We start from the raw sequence: 13972 nt of genomic DNA on the forward strand, positions 1-13972 counted from the left end.
TCATGTATTAAAACTGTTTTAAAAAAATAAAATACAGCATATATCAGTGGTTTCCAAATTGTATTCAAGGTAACCCTACGGCTCATTAGGAGTTTACTGGGGGATCCCTCAATGGTAGTGAACAGCATAATAAAGAAACCAACAAAATCTTAACCATGTGTGATATGGGCCATTTAGTTTTTCTTCCCTGTTATGTTGCTTGACACTTACTGTACTCCTGTATGTTGAGTTCCTTAACAGCATGAATATCGCTGAGCTGGGTAATACGAGCCTGAACTTTCATACGTCCCTCTCGAAGTGTTGTGTCAATCTTTTCAATCATCTGTTGATGTCTGTCAATCCAGTACAGCCAGTTTTCAAACACAGTCAGCCCTACTGGTTGTAGTATGTTGGTATCTTCTAAGACTATCCGATTGGCTCCTATGGAGTGGAGAAGAAATATAGTTGAAAAATGTGGCAGCAAGGATTCAATGAGAAATAATGCACCAATAATGCACTAATCACTGCCCCCACGCACGTGTTTGGTTGGTCTTCCAAGGGGAACGTCACCTCATGAAATCACCCCGTCCAAAACGGATTACAAGTCTCTATCCAGATGAGCAAATTTCCCATCTTAATATCTGGATTACATTAGTTTTGGGCTGCAAGGAAGCAAGCAATCTCCATACCTGTTCAGGATTCCTCACAGCCTCCCTCAGACAAACAAGAGGAAAAGACGCATCCTGAGGCACCCCAGTGGCCAACAGCCAGAAGGCGGAACAACAGCCCTCAACACCCCCTGTATGCTATATGCAAAGTCTAGATTACAAGACACTGTGCCAGGTTTCAGCAGTGGGAGACAGCTGTTGCCCTCAACCGTACAGATTTCTGGTGGGCCACTGTGGGAAACAGAATGCTGTACCAGGCGAACGGTTTGTCTGATCCAGGACAGGGGGTGGGTGGGTCTGGGTGTGTAAAACCTGTCTTTCTAATATACATGTTGAATTACATAACTAATATGTAGCAGATCCTACCACTTATCACCAATTAATACAGTGGTACCTCGGGTTAAGAACTTAATTTGTTCCGGAGGTCCGTACTTAACCTGGAACTGTTCTTAACCTGAAGCACCACTTTAGCTAATGGGGCCTCCTGCTGCTGCCACACCATTGCTGCACAATTTCTGTTCTCATCCTGAAGCAAAGTTCTTAACCCGAGGTACCACTGTAATTAAATATAGAGCAACACACCTCACTGCATGCCAATTACATGAAGTTGTTCAATTTACCACAGGCTATCATGTGGGGGACTTGTGTGAGGGAAAACTTAATGATTTAGAGTCTCAGGCAGCAGCTGATCAAGCAAACAAGAAAAGTTTTATTAAAAAAGAAGATTGTGAAACCAAACAGGTCAGGAAATGTGTTCTTTCAAGTAGAAGTTAACTTATTACTAAAACGAGGTAAAAAGATGACACAGGCTTAAACACAATTCTATGGGTATAGCTCTTCTTAAACTTTAGCTTCTGTTACTTAGTTTTGGCAGTTAAATAATTTTAAAGCAGCACAGCTTCCCTCCTAGGTTAAGACCTTAGCTGACGAGTGAGGGGCACTTTCCCTCACTTTCCCCTCTCTTCACAACCTGAGGTATTCCCAATGGTCTAGCAGACCCAGGGGGTCCCCTCCCCCCCTTTTCCTGGGAGTCTTCTGGACCCGGAAGAACTCTCCCCTCCTGGCTGGACGGAGACCCAGGGAGCCTCAATTCCCTCAGGTTCCACCTCCCAGAACACTCCGGAGAGTGTCCTCTTGCTCCAGATGGTCTCCTCAGGGCGGATGCTTAACTCAACTCAGAACCAGGTCTCCCTCAGTCAAATCCTATCCTACTCCCTAGCTCTCCTCTGAAATCCAGCCCTATCTCTTCTCAAATCCAGCCCTATCTATCTCTCTCCCTCAGAAACGGCTCCTTTTATTCTCCCTCCCAGAGTGCTGCTCCTCCCCCTTCTGTGTCTAGCCGACTCTGTAGCCAATCAGAGAGAGGCGCCAGCCCTCTGGTGGAATTTCAGGGGGACTGCATCGTCAGGCTCTGGTCTGGTTCTGCTGTCCATCACAGTGGCTTTCATCAATTAAAACTGAACTATATCAGCATAATAAAAACAACAACTTTTAAAGACTACATCTTAGAGAAATTATATTTTTATGCTCATACGATTGTTGCCCACGGCCTTGACAAATTTGTAGTAACAGTATTAATGAAATAATGCAGATCATACACCCATGACAACACTCATGATGTAAGAGAGAAAAGTTACCAAAGACACCAACAAACGCAAATCCAGCTTGATTTCATATTGAACCTCCCAATCACCACAACAATTTATAGTGATTTTATTTAATTCCTTTTCCTTGTTTTTATTTTTTTGACAGCTAGTGCATAGGGGGCCACTTTGCATGTCACAAAGCTATTATTGTCTCTCAAAAGAGACAATCGGGACCATTTTTGTGGGGGTGTACTTGCTTGCTTGTGCAAATGGAAGTTTCAGAAGGCCATCTCTTGGGTCTGTATAAATTGCTATACCGCTGAATACTGATGTTGAAATGACATCATGATAAGGCATATTGCCTGGTTGAAACACTTGAGTGAAATATGAACAAAAGATGGAGACTGACAGCATCCCAGGGGACAGCTCAGCTGAACTTTTCTTGAGAGCAGGCACCATCTCTCCCTGCTCCTCCCTCCTCTCGTGATGACAATAAGCCCTCATCTGTAAACTTACACAAACCAGCACAAACGCTTTAAGCTGAACTGCCTGCTCTCACCCCCAAAACTCTTCAGCACTTAGCTAATTGTGCAGAGCCTGCTAACAATCCAGGAGGAACCCGCCACGGCTAGACAATCAAAGATCCACACCCATGAGGGGGGAGTATTTTGATTTTGATTTTCTGGTGGTGTTTACGTTGTTGGTTCCCAATAAATAGCTACCCTTCATATTAAAAATGAAGGTTTTAAAATTTTATTTAAAGGAGGCTATCTCTTTGCTTGAAGGGACACGGGTAGCGCTGTGGGTTAAACCACAGAGCCTAGGACTTGCCGATCAGAAGGTTGGTGGTTTGAATCCCGGTGAGCTCCCGTTGTTTGGTCCCTTCTCCTGCCAACCTAGCAGTTTGAAAGCACGTCAAAGTGCAAGTAGATAAATAGGTACCGCTCCAGCGGGAAGGTAAACGGCGTTTCTGTGCGCTGCTCTGGTTCGCCAGAAGCAGCTTAGTCATGCTGGCCACATGACCCGGAAGCTGTATGCCGGCTCCCTCGGCCAATAAAGCGAGATGAGTGCCGCAACCCCAGAGTCGGTCACGACTGGACCTAATGGTCAGGGGTCCCTTTACCTTTACTATCTCTTTGCTTGCTTGCCCTCCCTCCCTTTGAGATGGGTTTTTTTTTTGGGGGGGGTCCTTCTGTGGCAGGGGGAAATGGAAGAGGAAGATTTAACTAACGGCCTTATGCTGAAATAGGAGGTTGGGTACTATGTGACATGAGGTGAGAATGATGGGGAGAGTGTTTGTCAGTAAGCAGTGCAAGAAAATGTGTCTCTACTCACAAGCAAGCCCTGCTGAATTCAATGGGGCTTATTCCACTTAGACCTCTGAGTACGGAAACAGATGCAACTTGAACTACTCTTAATTTAGTTGAAAATATATTAAAGATATTATATGGAAGTTTATTTAATATTTTTATTAAATCAACTACCGTATTTTTCACCCCATAGGACGCACTTTTCCCCCTCCAAAAATGAAGGGGAAATCTTGAGTGCGTCCTATGGGGCGAATGCAGGCTTTCGCTGAAGCCTGGAGAGCGAGAGGCATAGGTGCGCACCGACCCCTCTCGCTCTCCAGGCTTCAGGAAGCTATCCGCAAGCCTTGCAAGCCCGGTGGGAGTACCCGCGGGCTCCCAACGCTTGCGGGCAGCAGCCTGCAGCCCCCGCGAGTGTCCGCAAGCCTTGCGCGCCCGGCAGGAGGTCCCGCCGGGTGCGCGAGGCTTGGGGCGGCAGCCTGTTACCCGAAGCACGGGGAGCCCTCCGGAGGGCTCGCCCTGCTTCGGGCGGGTGTCTGCAAGCCTCGCGCGCCCGGCAGGAGGTCCCACTGGGTGCGCGAGGCTTGGGGCGGCAGCCTGTCGCCCGAAGCACGGGGAGCCCTTCGGAGGGCTCCCCGTGCTTTGGGCAAGTGTCTGCAAGCCTTGCGCGCCCGGCAGGAGGTCCCGCCGGGTGCGCGAGGCTTGGGGCGGCAGCCTGTCGCCCCAAAGCACGGGGAGCCCTCCGGAGGGCTTCCCCTGCTTCGGGCAGGTGAGCGCAAGGCTTGGGGCGGCAGCCAGGGCTGGGGGGGGGAATAATTTTTTAAAATTCATTTCCCCCCCAAAAAATGAGGTGCATCCTATGGGCCGGTGCGCCTTATAGGACGAAAAATACGGTACTTACTTAAATTGTAAAAATGGCCACAAAATTGCATAGAGGCGCAGAGTTCCACGCGACATTGGGGGGGGGGCTCACTGCATGCACATGACGTCACACACATGTAACATTACACATGTTGGGAGGAGGCTGTGAGGCCCAGGGGAGGCCCAGCTGGAGCCTGCCCCTCAACATGGGGGGGGGGGCACTCAGCCCCATCCCAGCATACTTTGGGGCACTGAACTGTCCTCAGACCCATGGAGTTGGTATGTATGAGTTGAAGCATGCTATCAGACATCATGATATACTGAAAAATCATGATGTTTAGCTGGTGGTATATTGCGATGCTGAAAACCAAATATTGCCCAGCCCTAGGGGACAGGCTAACAGATAATGAGTGTTGACCTGAAGTTGACTACAAATACACGCTCTGTCTGTGGAGAAGACCTTGTATATTTAGCAGCCATCCAAGACTGCAATGGGCATCACTTGGAAATGCAGCTCAATATAAGCACTTCCTAAGGAAAACAGTGAGAGTTTGGTCAGATAATGAACTCTAAAATACTGTTTTCAGGAGTGGATACCAAGGAAAAAATTTGGTGTTTCCAATTAGTTGTAGGTCCGTTCTGGATTCTAGCCAGAAGATCCAATCCATCCCTTAGTTGACACTCTCAAGATTAATGCAGAGCTCAGTCCTGGAAAATAACAATAGTCTAAAACATATTGATAAGCTGCTTTACATAGCTGGTTATCACCCAATTCCATAGAGCTTAGAGCAAGAAAATGCTCAGTGGGCACACTAGCAATCTTTTTAGTACAGTGGTACCTCTGGATGCGAATGGGATCTGTTCCAGAGCCCCGTTCGCATTCTGACGTTTACACAACCCTTGCCTGCAGGTCGCGATTCACCGCTTCCGCGCATTTGTGTGACGTCATTTTGAGTGTCTGTGCATGCGACAAAACCCGGAAGCAACATGCTCCGTTACTTCCTGGTCGGAGCATAACCAGAAAATGCTCAACCTGAAGCATGTTTAACCCGAGGTATGACTGTATATTTAAACTGAGCGTAGTCTGCTCTTGCCTCACAGAAATTTCTGCAAATTCACTACAATGAAAATATAAAGAGGAAAGGGGAAACCAGCAATGGAGCAAGAGAGAATACCCATTCCTTCCTACCAGTTTATGAAATACAACACTGATTAAAATTGGTAAAAGGAAGTTGTTGTTTTACTCTACCTGAAAGGTCACTGCTCTCAATTTTCCGGAGGTCAAAATCTGCCCAGAATAACTTCCCCAACTGGTTGTCAATTGCCAAGGCTACAGGCTTGCTCAGTCCACTGGAAAATAAGACCTCGCGTTCAGTTCCATCTAATGCAGCCCTTTCTATTTTAGGAGGAGACCTCTCCTGGTGATTGGTGAAATACATGTACCTATAAAAACAGAGTTAGATCATTTAGGTCCTTTTCTTAAAAGCTGTCCTTCCCCATATATTTATTTATGGAGCATAATATCTAAGATGTTGATATTACCGTATTTTGCGCCCTATAGGACGCACCGGCCCATAGGACACACCTAGATTTGGGGGGGGGGGAATAAATGGGGGAAAAATTATTTTCCCCCCCCCCAGGCGCGAGGCTGGAGCGGGGGAAGCCCGAGCTTCCCCCGACCCCAGCCCCCAGAACAGGAAGCTCTCCGCAAGCCCGAGCTTCCCCCGACCCCAGAACAGGACCCAGAGCGATGCCGAAGCTGCACGCAGCTTTGGCGTCGCTCTGGGAGCTTGCGGGTCTGGGGGAGGGGGAAGCCCTCCGCCAGTGGCGTAGCGTGGGTTGTCAGCACCCGGGGCAAGGCAAGTAATTTGCGCCCCTAACCCGTGGATTTGCGCCCCCTAACCCTAACCCCCAGATGTTGCGCCCGGTGCGGCCGGCCCCCCTGCACCCCCCACGCTACGCCACTGCCCTCCGCCAACCTCCAAACCAGGTCGGGAGACAGTGGGATGGCGCGCTCCCCGCTGTCCCCCGAGCTTGCGGGGCTGGCGGTGGGGCTCTCCAGGCTTCAGCGAAAGCCTGCATTCGCCCCATAGGACACACACACATTTCCCCTTCATTTTTGGAGGGGAAAAAGTGCGTCCTATAGGGCGAAAAATACGGTATATATATTTTAAAGTTGTACTTCCCTGATCCAATAATGATCAATGTCAAATTTCATAACAGCTATACCCTAACTATTCAACTATAGCAATCTCTCTCATTTTTCCCCCACCCCGTTTTTCTCTCTCTTACACAGCCACACTCCCCACTGCCATCCCTCTACCAGTCTCTAAGTCCACCCAACATGTCATTCCACTCTGCTGTCAACCGTTCTTCCATTACCTAGTTACTCTGTCACAGAAGCACCTTCTATTTCAAAAAGGTGAGCTGATGAAAAAGAGAACCTGGCGCTTTAATTGCTGAGTTTTAAGCATGTATATTCCATACAACATTCTACCTACCCTTTTTCTGGGTTCACAACAATGGCCCTGGGCCTATCCTGATCTCCTTTCAGCACCACCCCCATCAGCCTTCCATCCAGGCGTGTAACATTGATTACATTTGTGGCTTCACAAGTCCAATAAACGTAACGACTGTAGATGTCAATACTCAGATCATAGGGTTGTATGTCTAGGTTCTGATTTGGAACTGGACTCATCACAACCGTAAAGCTCTGGGGTGGGAAGAAAAAGATTGAAGACTGATCCAAGGAAGCAACCAGAAGAGAATTAGCCACACAATGCAGAATTACTATATGAAAGCAATGGCTTTACAATAATTCAGAGCCTCAAAGTTCCTTGGCTTAAGTTACAGCCAAGCGTTGAAACAGAATATAACAATAATGTTCTTTCTTTCTTTCTTTCTTTCTTTCTTTCTTTCTTTCTTCCCCCCCCCCCTCTCTCTCTCTCCCACCCATTTGGATGGGTTGCCCCAGCCATTCAGGGTGGCTTCCAACACATTTAAAAGCATAATAAAACCTCAAACATTAACAATCTGATACAATACAAAAAGTCACATAAACTTATATCAAATATAAGTACTGCCCTGAGACCTTCGGGTATAGGGCGGTTTAGAAAGCAAGCAAGCAAGCAAGCAAGCAAGATTCAATAATCCATGAAAAGTGCAGCACTTCTCATTTTCATGCTTCTACTGTAATTCCAATAGAGAGAGATTGCTGTGTCAGCTGTATGTGGTTCCCACAGTTGGTGCCATGTATCTATCCATGCATGAGTTCATTTTTGAATATAACAGGAAATGTCCCCCAATTTAGTGCGTGTTGAAGCATTTGAATGCACCCCTGCTGTTGTCTTTCATTTCATTTCATTTCATTTCATTTCATTTCATTTCATTAAGTGAACAAGGAAGTAAAATAACTGTCCAGATAAATGTAGTCTTTGATATTTAATTCACCAGGTTGGCACTGTTTGTAACACACAATCTATTCAGGTAATAGTATTAATATTCAGGTATCAGAAGGAAGTTTAGTACATATATTCAGAATATTTAAACATCAGCTTGACTTCTCGTGCCCATTTTAATAGGGACAGAAAAAAATATAACATATACTGTGGTTCTACTTCTAAAGCAAGGTCTCTCAAATGTTGTATTTTACTAGTTTTGTGGGATGTCTCTTCACAAATCTACAGCATTTGTGCTAATTTTAGCTAATTCGCCAAAGACTCATAAAACTAAGAGATAGGTAGGTTTGAAAAATAATATGATCTCCTCCTCAAAATTGAGGTATTCCTACTATTTACATCTGTTCTCCATCTATGACCATATTCCACTAGCAAACATGTACTCAGTAGATTTTAGTATACAAAATTCATTTATAAAATATTTAGAACATGAATACCATTTTAAAGATCCCTATTCCTCCCCCCCCCCCTTTGGAAACCCAAAGAACCCACACTTAAGATACCTGACTGCCATCCTCCTGTGACCTCCTGATAATGTTTTGCCGAGAGTCAATCCAGTACAGGTGCTTGTCTACAGGGTCATAGTCAATGGCTCGGATGTTCCTGAGGCTGTGGATTGGAAGGATAATGTCTGGACTCTGCTGCTCATCTATCACCATGCGATTTATTGCATTCTTCTGACTGAAGAGCAGGAAACTGGTAGGGGCTTAAACATAAATACAAAAAAGCCAACCGGTCATTTTCAAAAACAATTATTAAACTATTCATTTAACAAAAACATGTTTATGCCACTTAGCAAATTAGGGCTGCTATCTTTAATTAATTGGCAAAAACAAAACAAAACTAACTAAACAGTGAGGGGTGTGTGACATACAAATTGTTTTTCACACACAATTTTTAAAATCTATTTTGCTCTGGATATCTTAATAGTCTCCATTATGGCTTTAGTATTAAGAATTAAGCTCAAATCTTGAATTCAAGCATGTTGTCAGTCATGAACTTGCTGGATAGCCTCCAACAAGGCTCTAGGCTCCCTGAGTTCTGCAATCTGAAATATAGGTATATTACTAGTGGCCTATGATTAGTGTTAGGATTAGAGAACTAATTCATACAATGTGTTTTGAGCATTTAGGGAAACAACCAAATAGAAAATTACCGAGTTTTTCAGCCATGAATAAAAAACACATGCAACCTATATTCAAATCTTGCATGATTCAAGCTATATCAACAAACCTATGTTACAAGTGGAACTGGCTCAGTATTTGGCATATTCCTGCTCCATCCACTACAGCTATAGCTCATTTTGGTTTGAATTTCAAACATTACTGTAATATTTGAGACGAACCACGAAAACATAGCCCTTTGCCCTCTGCACCACCTAACTGTGTTTATGGCTTACCACTACATGTTCTGTTGTCAGAATTCAAGGAATAGTGAGCTGGACATCCGCAGACAAAACCACCAACAGGCACTGCCAAGCAGAGGTGGGAACAATGCCCATTACTGGAGGCACATTCGTTCCAGCCCGCTTGACGAGATGAATGGAATACTAGGATATCCATCACATAATCCAAGTGGTTTTGGATGACAGTTCTGTTTTGGCCACTGGTCTTGTTGGCACGTTCAATGCTTCGCCGGCTCCAGTCTGTCCAATAGATGTAATCCTGGTACTGAGTCAGACCAAATGGATGAGGCAAGTCATCTGCTATAACATCACGGTCAAGACCTGTTTTAGAAAGAAAAATATATACTGATGTCAAGATTTCCCCACCTCTCCCACACTCAGAAGGACAGTTGGAATCAAATGCATCTACAGTAACTCATAGATATAATGAACATGAGAGCCAGTGTGGTGCAGTGATTAGCTAGTAGGACTACAAGTTGGGAGCTCAGTTTCAATTTGCACTCACTTTCAAACCTGCGTAACCTTGATCCAATCACTAACCTACCTCACAGGGTTGCTGCAAGGACAAATGGGAAGAAGGAGAATAATGAATGCCACCTCCTTTTGATAAACAAGTACTACCGTATTTTTCGCTCCATAGGGCGCACCGGACCATAGGGTCACCTAGTTTTTAAGGGGGGGGGGTCAAGAAAAAAAATCTTATCTCCCCCCAGCCCCAAAGAGCAGCGTACAGGCTGCACGCAACCTCTCCCTTCCGGTGCTGTCTTGGCTTCCTCTTTAGCCCCATGCAATCTCTCCCTGCCGGGAGAGGCTGCGTGGGGCTAAAGGAGCCATAGCCCCATGCAGCCTCTTCCTGCTGGAGGGGCTGCACGCGGCTATCCCTGAAGCCTTCCAAGTGCAGACTCTCCTGGCTTCAGCGAAAGGAACCAGAAGCCTCCAGAACGCAGCGGGAACTTGCGCCGCGCTTGGGAGGCTTCAGGCGGCTATCCCTGAAGCCTGGAGAGCGAGAGGGGTTGGTGCGCACTGACCCCTCTAGCTCTCCAGGCTTCAGCGAAAGCAACGCGAAGCCTCTGGAGCGCGGAGGGAGCGCTTCCTCTGCACTTTGGAGGCTTAGCGTTGCTATTGCTGAAGCCAAGGAGCCTGCATTCGCTCCATAGAACGCACACACATTTTCCCTCAATTTTTGGAGGGGGAAAAGTGCATCCTATAGAGCGAAAAATACGGTAAGTGAAACTTTGCAAATGAATGAATGAATGGAGAATGAATGGAGAAATTTATGGGAAAACCTTTTCGTCACACCAGAACAAAGTAATTCTGACAATATATTCATAAATCTTTTTTCATAGGACAGTAATTTATGTCTATATAATACTAATGAATAACTGGTTGGTTCATGGCATTCAGACTTCAACTCTAATCTGGAGACTGTACATTTTGTAGCTGGGAGCACTTTTTGTGTTTTCATTTTACAATAAATGTGCATATCCCCTTTTCTGTCTCTCAAAAGCACCACAGTTCAAAACACTGCATACCATTAAACACTAAGTAAGAAAACAAAATATGGGTCAGCAGAAAACAAAGGCACTAAATTAGTATCAGAACCAGTCAATCACAAAACAGGGACTGAAATAACTAACCATGAGAGCACACTGGAGAATGACAGTCTTCACAAGGCAATGAAACATCAAGAGAAATGGATCAGATACAGTAGATTGGAAGAAGGGGAAAGAGACAGCCAGCTAGCCGGCCAGCCAGATTTCACTGGAGACCTTAGCAGTTGGGTTTACTGGAGCAGGCAGTATTTTAAATACCCTGATCCCCACTTCAGCTGACTTCAAGAATCCTAGCTAAACCAGGAAAAATGTACCTAGCATATTTGAAGACTCAATTAGGTTGGTATCCAAATCAGTCCAGTACAATCTTCTTTTAGCATAATCAATTGTCAGCCCATTAGCCCGTCCCACATTTGGCACCAATGTTGTACGTTCACTACCATCCATGGCAGCTCTGTCAATTTTGGGCTTTCCACCCCATTCTGTCCAGTACATGAATCTGAAAATATAGATCAAATATTCCATATTCATCTCATACAGAACCAAAGACAAAACATAGAAATATATCAGAACTATAATGCTTAAACATTTGTTTTAGCACACAACATAACTTTCATTTCTTTTGAGAGGTAAATAGTTTCACTGTACTGTGTATAATAGATCCCTAGCCTTAAATATTCACCCAGCCATTGCAAACAATGGGTAGCTTTGGGTAACTAATGACTCTCAGCCTAACTTACCTTACAGGGCTGCTGTGGACGATAAAGAAGGAATATATGTACATCGGTCTGAGTGTCTTAGAGGAAAAGTGGACTATACAGTAAGATCATGGAGGGCAGCAGGCAACGGACCAGAGCAAGTGGTTCTCAAGCATTTTCCCCACAGACCACTTGAAAATTGCTGAGAGTCTTGGTAGACCACCTAATGATTTTTCTGTTTGTTGTGGTAATTATAATCCACTATGCTGGATGCTGGGTGATTTTAATTGTATTTTTATTGGTTGTTTTAGTTGTTATCAGTACTATTTTTCTAGAAAAATAGGTGCTGGAACTCACTGTGAACGCTTCCCTTGTTCTCTTATAATGGCAATGGAGCCCACCTGAGAGGGGCCAGAACTGAGTTCTAGTGAGTTCCGGCTGAAAAAAAGCCCTGGTTATTATATTAAGTAAGATACATTGTTTTTATTGGCACTCATCTTTTAATGGTTTTGCCTGAAAAATGTAGTGGTACCTCGGGTTAAGTACTTAATTCGTTCCGGAGGTCTGTACTTAACCTGAAACTGTTCTTAACCTGAAGCACCACTTTAGCTAATGGGGCCTCCTGCTGCTGCTGCACCACTGGAGCACGATTTCTGTTCTCAACCTGAAGCAAAGTTCTTAACCTGAAGCACTATTTCTGGGTTAGCGGAGTATGTAACCTTAAGTGTATGTAACCTGAGGTACCACTGTATAGGGGAAATTCAAAATCTTTTTATACTGCAAAATAAACTGAAGATTTAATAAGCTATTACAGCTTGTTAGTTGCCAAGTAATCTGTAGCTTTGGATCTAGACTGTTTCTGTCATGGCATGGGGTTGTAAGGAGGACAGTGATGATGACTAACCTGTGACCCTCCAGACATTGTTGGACTCCAACTCCCTCCAAACACAGCCAATGGTGAGAGACGAAGGGGTGATGGCAACTGTAGTACAGTAAAGTCCATTACCTCTGGTGTAACAACATATGATCCTATCTATGGATCACATTATCATACCCTTATACTGCCTATTTTATTCTAATTATTCCTTGGCATTACATGTTTGAAAATCATTGGCATGGGCAAACCTTGTTTTTGATGAGTTAGGGTTTACCAGGGGTTATTCAACAAGTAAAGAAGATTTCCTTTTTGTCTACCACAATTAATATTTTCGTGCCATGATCAATGTAACAGGATATACTCTCAACTCATCCAGGGCTAGGATGAGACCCAGCCGGCCTGGCTTGCACCACATGTGGACTGAGAATGCACTGTAGGAAATAACCAAGAACACTGCAGCATGTAAGGGGTTTGTGACTGACATACAGAGATTCATCAGCACGCATGTGAAGAACAGAAAGGTAGCAAGGTTTGAAATCACTGGCTAAATGATCATTCTCATAACACAGTCAGCATTTCCTCAAACCTTGCTGAAATTGAGTCAGCATCTGGTTTAACAGCTTAACACAGAAAATTAAGCAAGCACCTCACCCTTCAGCAGGATCCAGTGCTAATGCCCGAGGACTATCCAAATCCTTCCACACTAGAACCTGGCGATGCTGCCCATCTAACTTTGACACTTCAATACGATTTGTTCCAGTATCGGCCCAATACAGGTTCTTTCCAAGCCAATCCACAGCCATGCCTTCCGGGTAATCCAAGCCAAACTCCACTACATGCTCCAAGGCACTACCATTCATGAATGCTCTGCTGATGGTCTGCAATGGGAAGTAGCAGAAGAGAGAGGGAAGGCAAGCTAGTAAACAGCACACTCCTTTAGTACATTTATTTAGAGCTCCAGTGTGGTCCTGTGCAATGTTGCTCTTCTTAGTCAAGTCTCCCCCCCCCCATCTGATTCACACAGCATTTAGTGCACAGGTTCTCCCAGGTGCCACTGGGTTAAGTTTTCTCAAGCAGCTTCTAGGGGACATATCCTCCTTGTAAACGTTCCTGGCATCCTCCACTCCCCCTTTGTCTTGCCAGAAAAGATTTCTAGGATTCCCCACAGCTACCAGCTGTAATATGGACTGTATCAAGGAACCCTGGTACATCTATACTCCCTTGCTTGCAATGTCACTGTATCGACAAACAGAGGAAGTATCTGTGCTCCACCCAAGAGGTGAGGCAACCATCTCAGGTGGCAGGATCCATGGGGCAGCTGATCCTGACCCTGACCTTTAGTCCCCCTTGTTCACTCCCCCCTTCTTCCCTGGCGGGGAGGGGGACACTGTTTCGTGGTTTGCCTCAGGTGCCAAAATGTATTTGGCTGGTCTTGCATGGGGCTGCCCTACTCCAAAGGGACAGAAGAGTGGGTGCATCCAATATGCTCAGTGTCTTTACTCCCCTTAAGCAGCAGACATTTGGGCTGGTTCTCAAAACTTTCAACGGGATAAAACTCTCTTCCAAGTACCTAGTAAAAT

The 13972-nt window shown here is 45.2% G+C and overlaps 1 protein-coding gene across 5 annotated transcripts in view; it reads right to left on the reverse strand.

Moving 5' to 3' along the window:
* LRP6 (LDL receptor related protein 6) overlaps window positions 1-13972 on the reverse strand; it is a 104981-nt gene that overhangs the window by 17993 nt on the left and 73016 nt on the right. For all 5 annotated transcript variants that reach the window (XR_014007367.1, XM_081191014.1, XM_081191013.1 and 2 more), the window contains 7 exons: window positions 13044-13270; window positions 11132-11316; window positions 9259-9585; window positions 8363-8565; window positions 6903-7114; window positions 5651-5844; window positions 211-420 (listed from right to left, as the gene is read on the reverse strand). Coding sequence is in view for 4 of the 5 variants with exons in the window: in XM_081191014.1 (XP_081047140.1) it covers window positions 211-420; window positions 5651-5844; window positions 6903-7114; window positions 8363-8565; window positions 9259-9585; window positions 11132-11316; window positions 13044-13270 (1558 nt within the window). In the remaining variant the exon portion in view is untranslated. The remainder of the gene's footprint in view (window positions 1-210; window positions 421-5650; window positions 5845-6902; window positions 7115-8362; window positions 8566-9258; window positions 9586-11131; window positions 11317-13043; window positions 13271-13972) is intronic.

The sequence above is a fragment of the Podarcis bocagei genome (genome assembly GCF_964188305.1).
Source record: "Podarcis bocagei genome assembly, chromosome: 4".
In the NCBI taxonomy this organism is placed as follows: domain Eukaryota; kingdom Metazoa; phylum Chordata; class Lepidosauria; order Squamata; family Lacertidae; genus Podarcis; species Podarcis bocagei.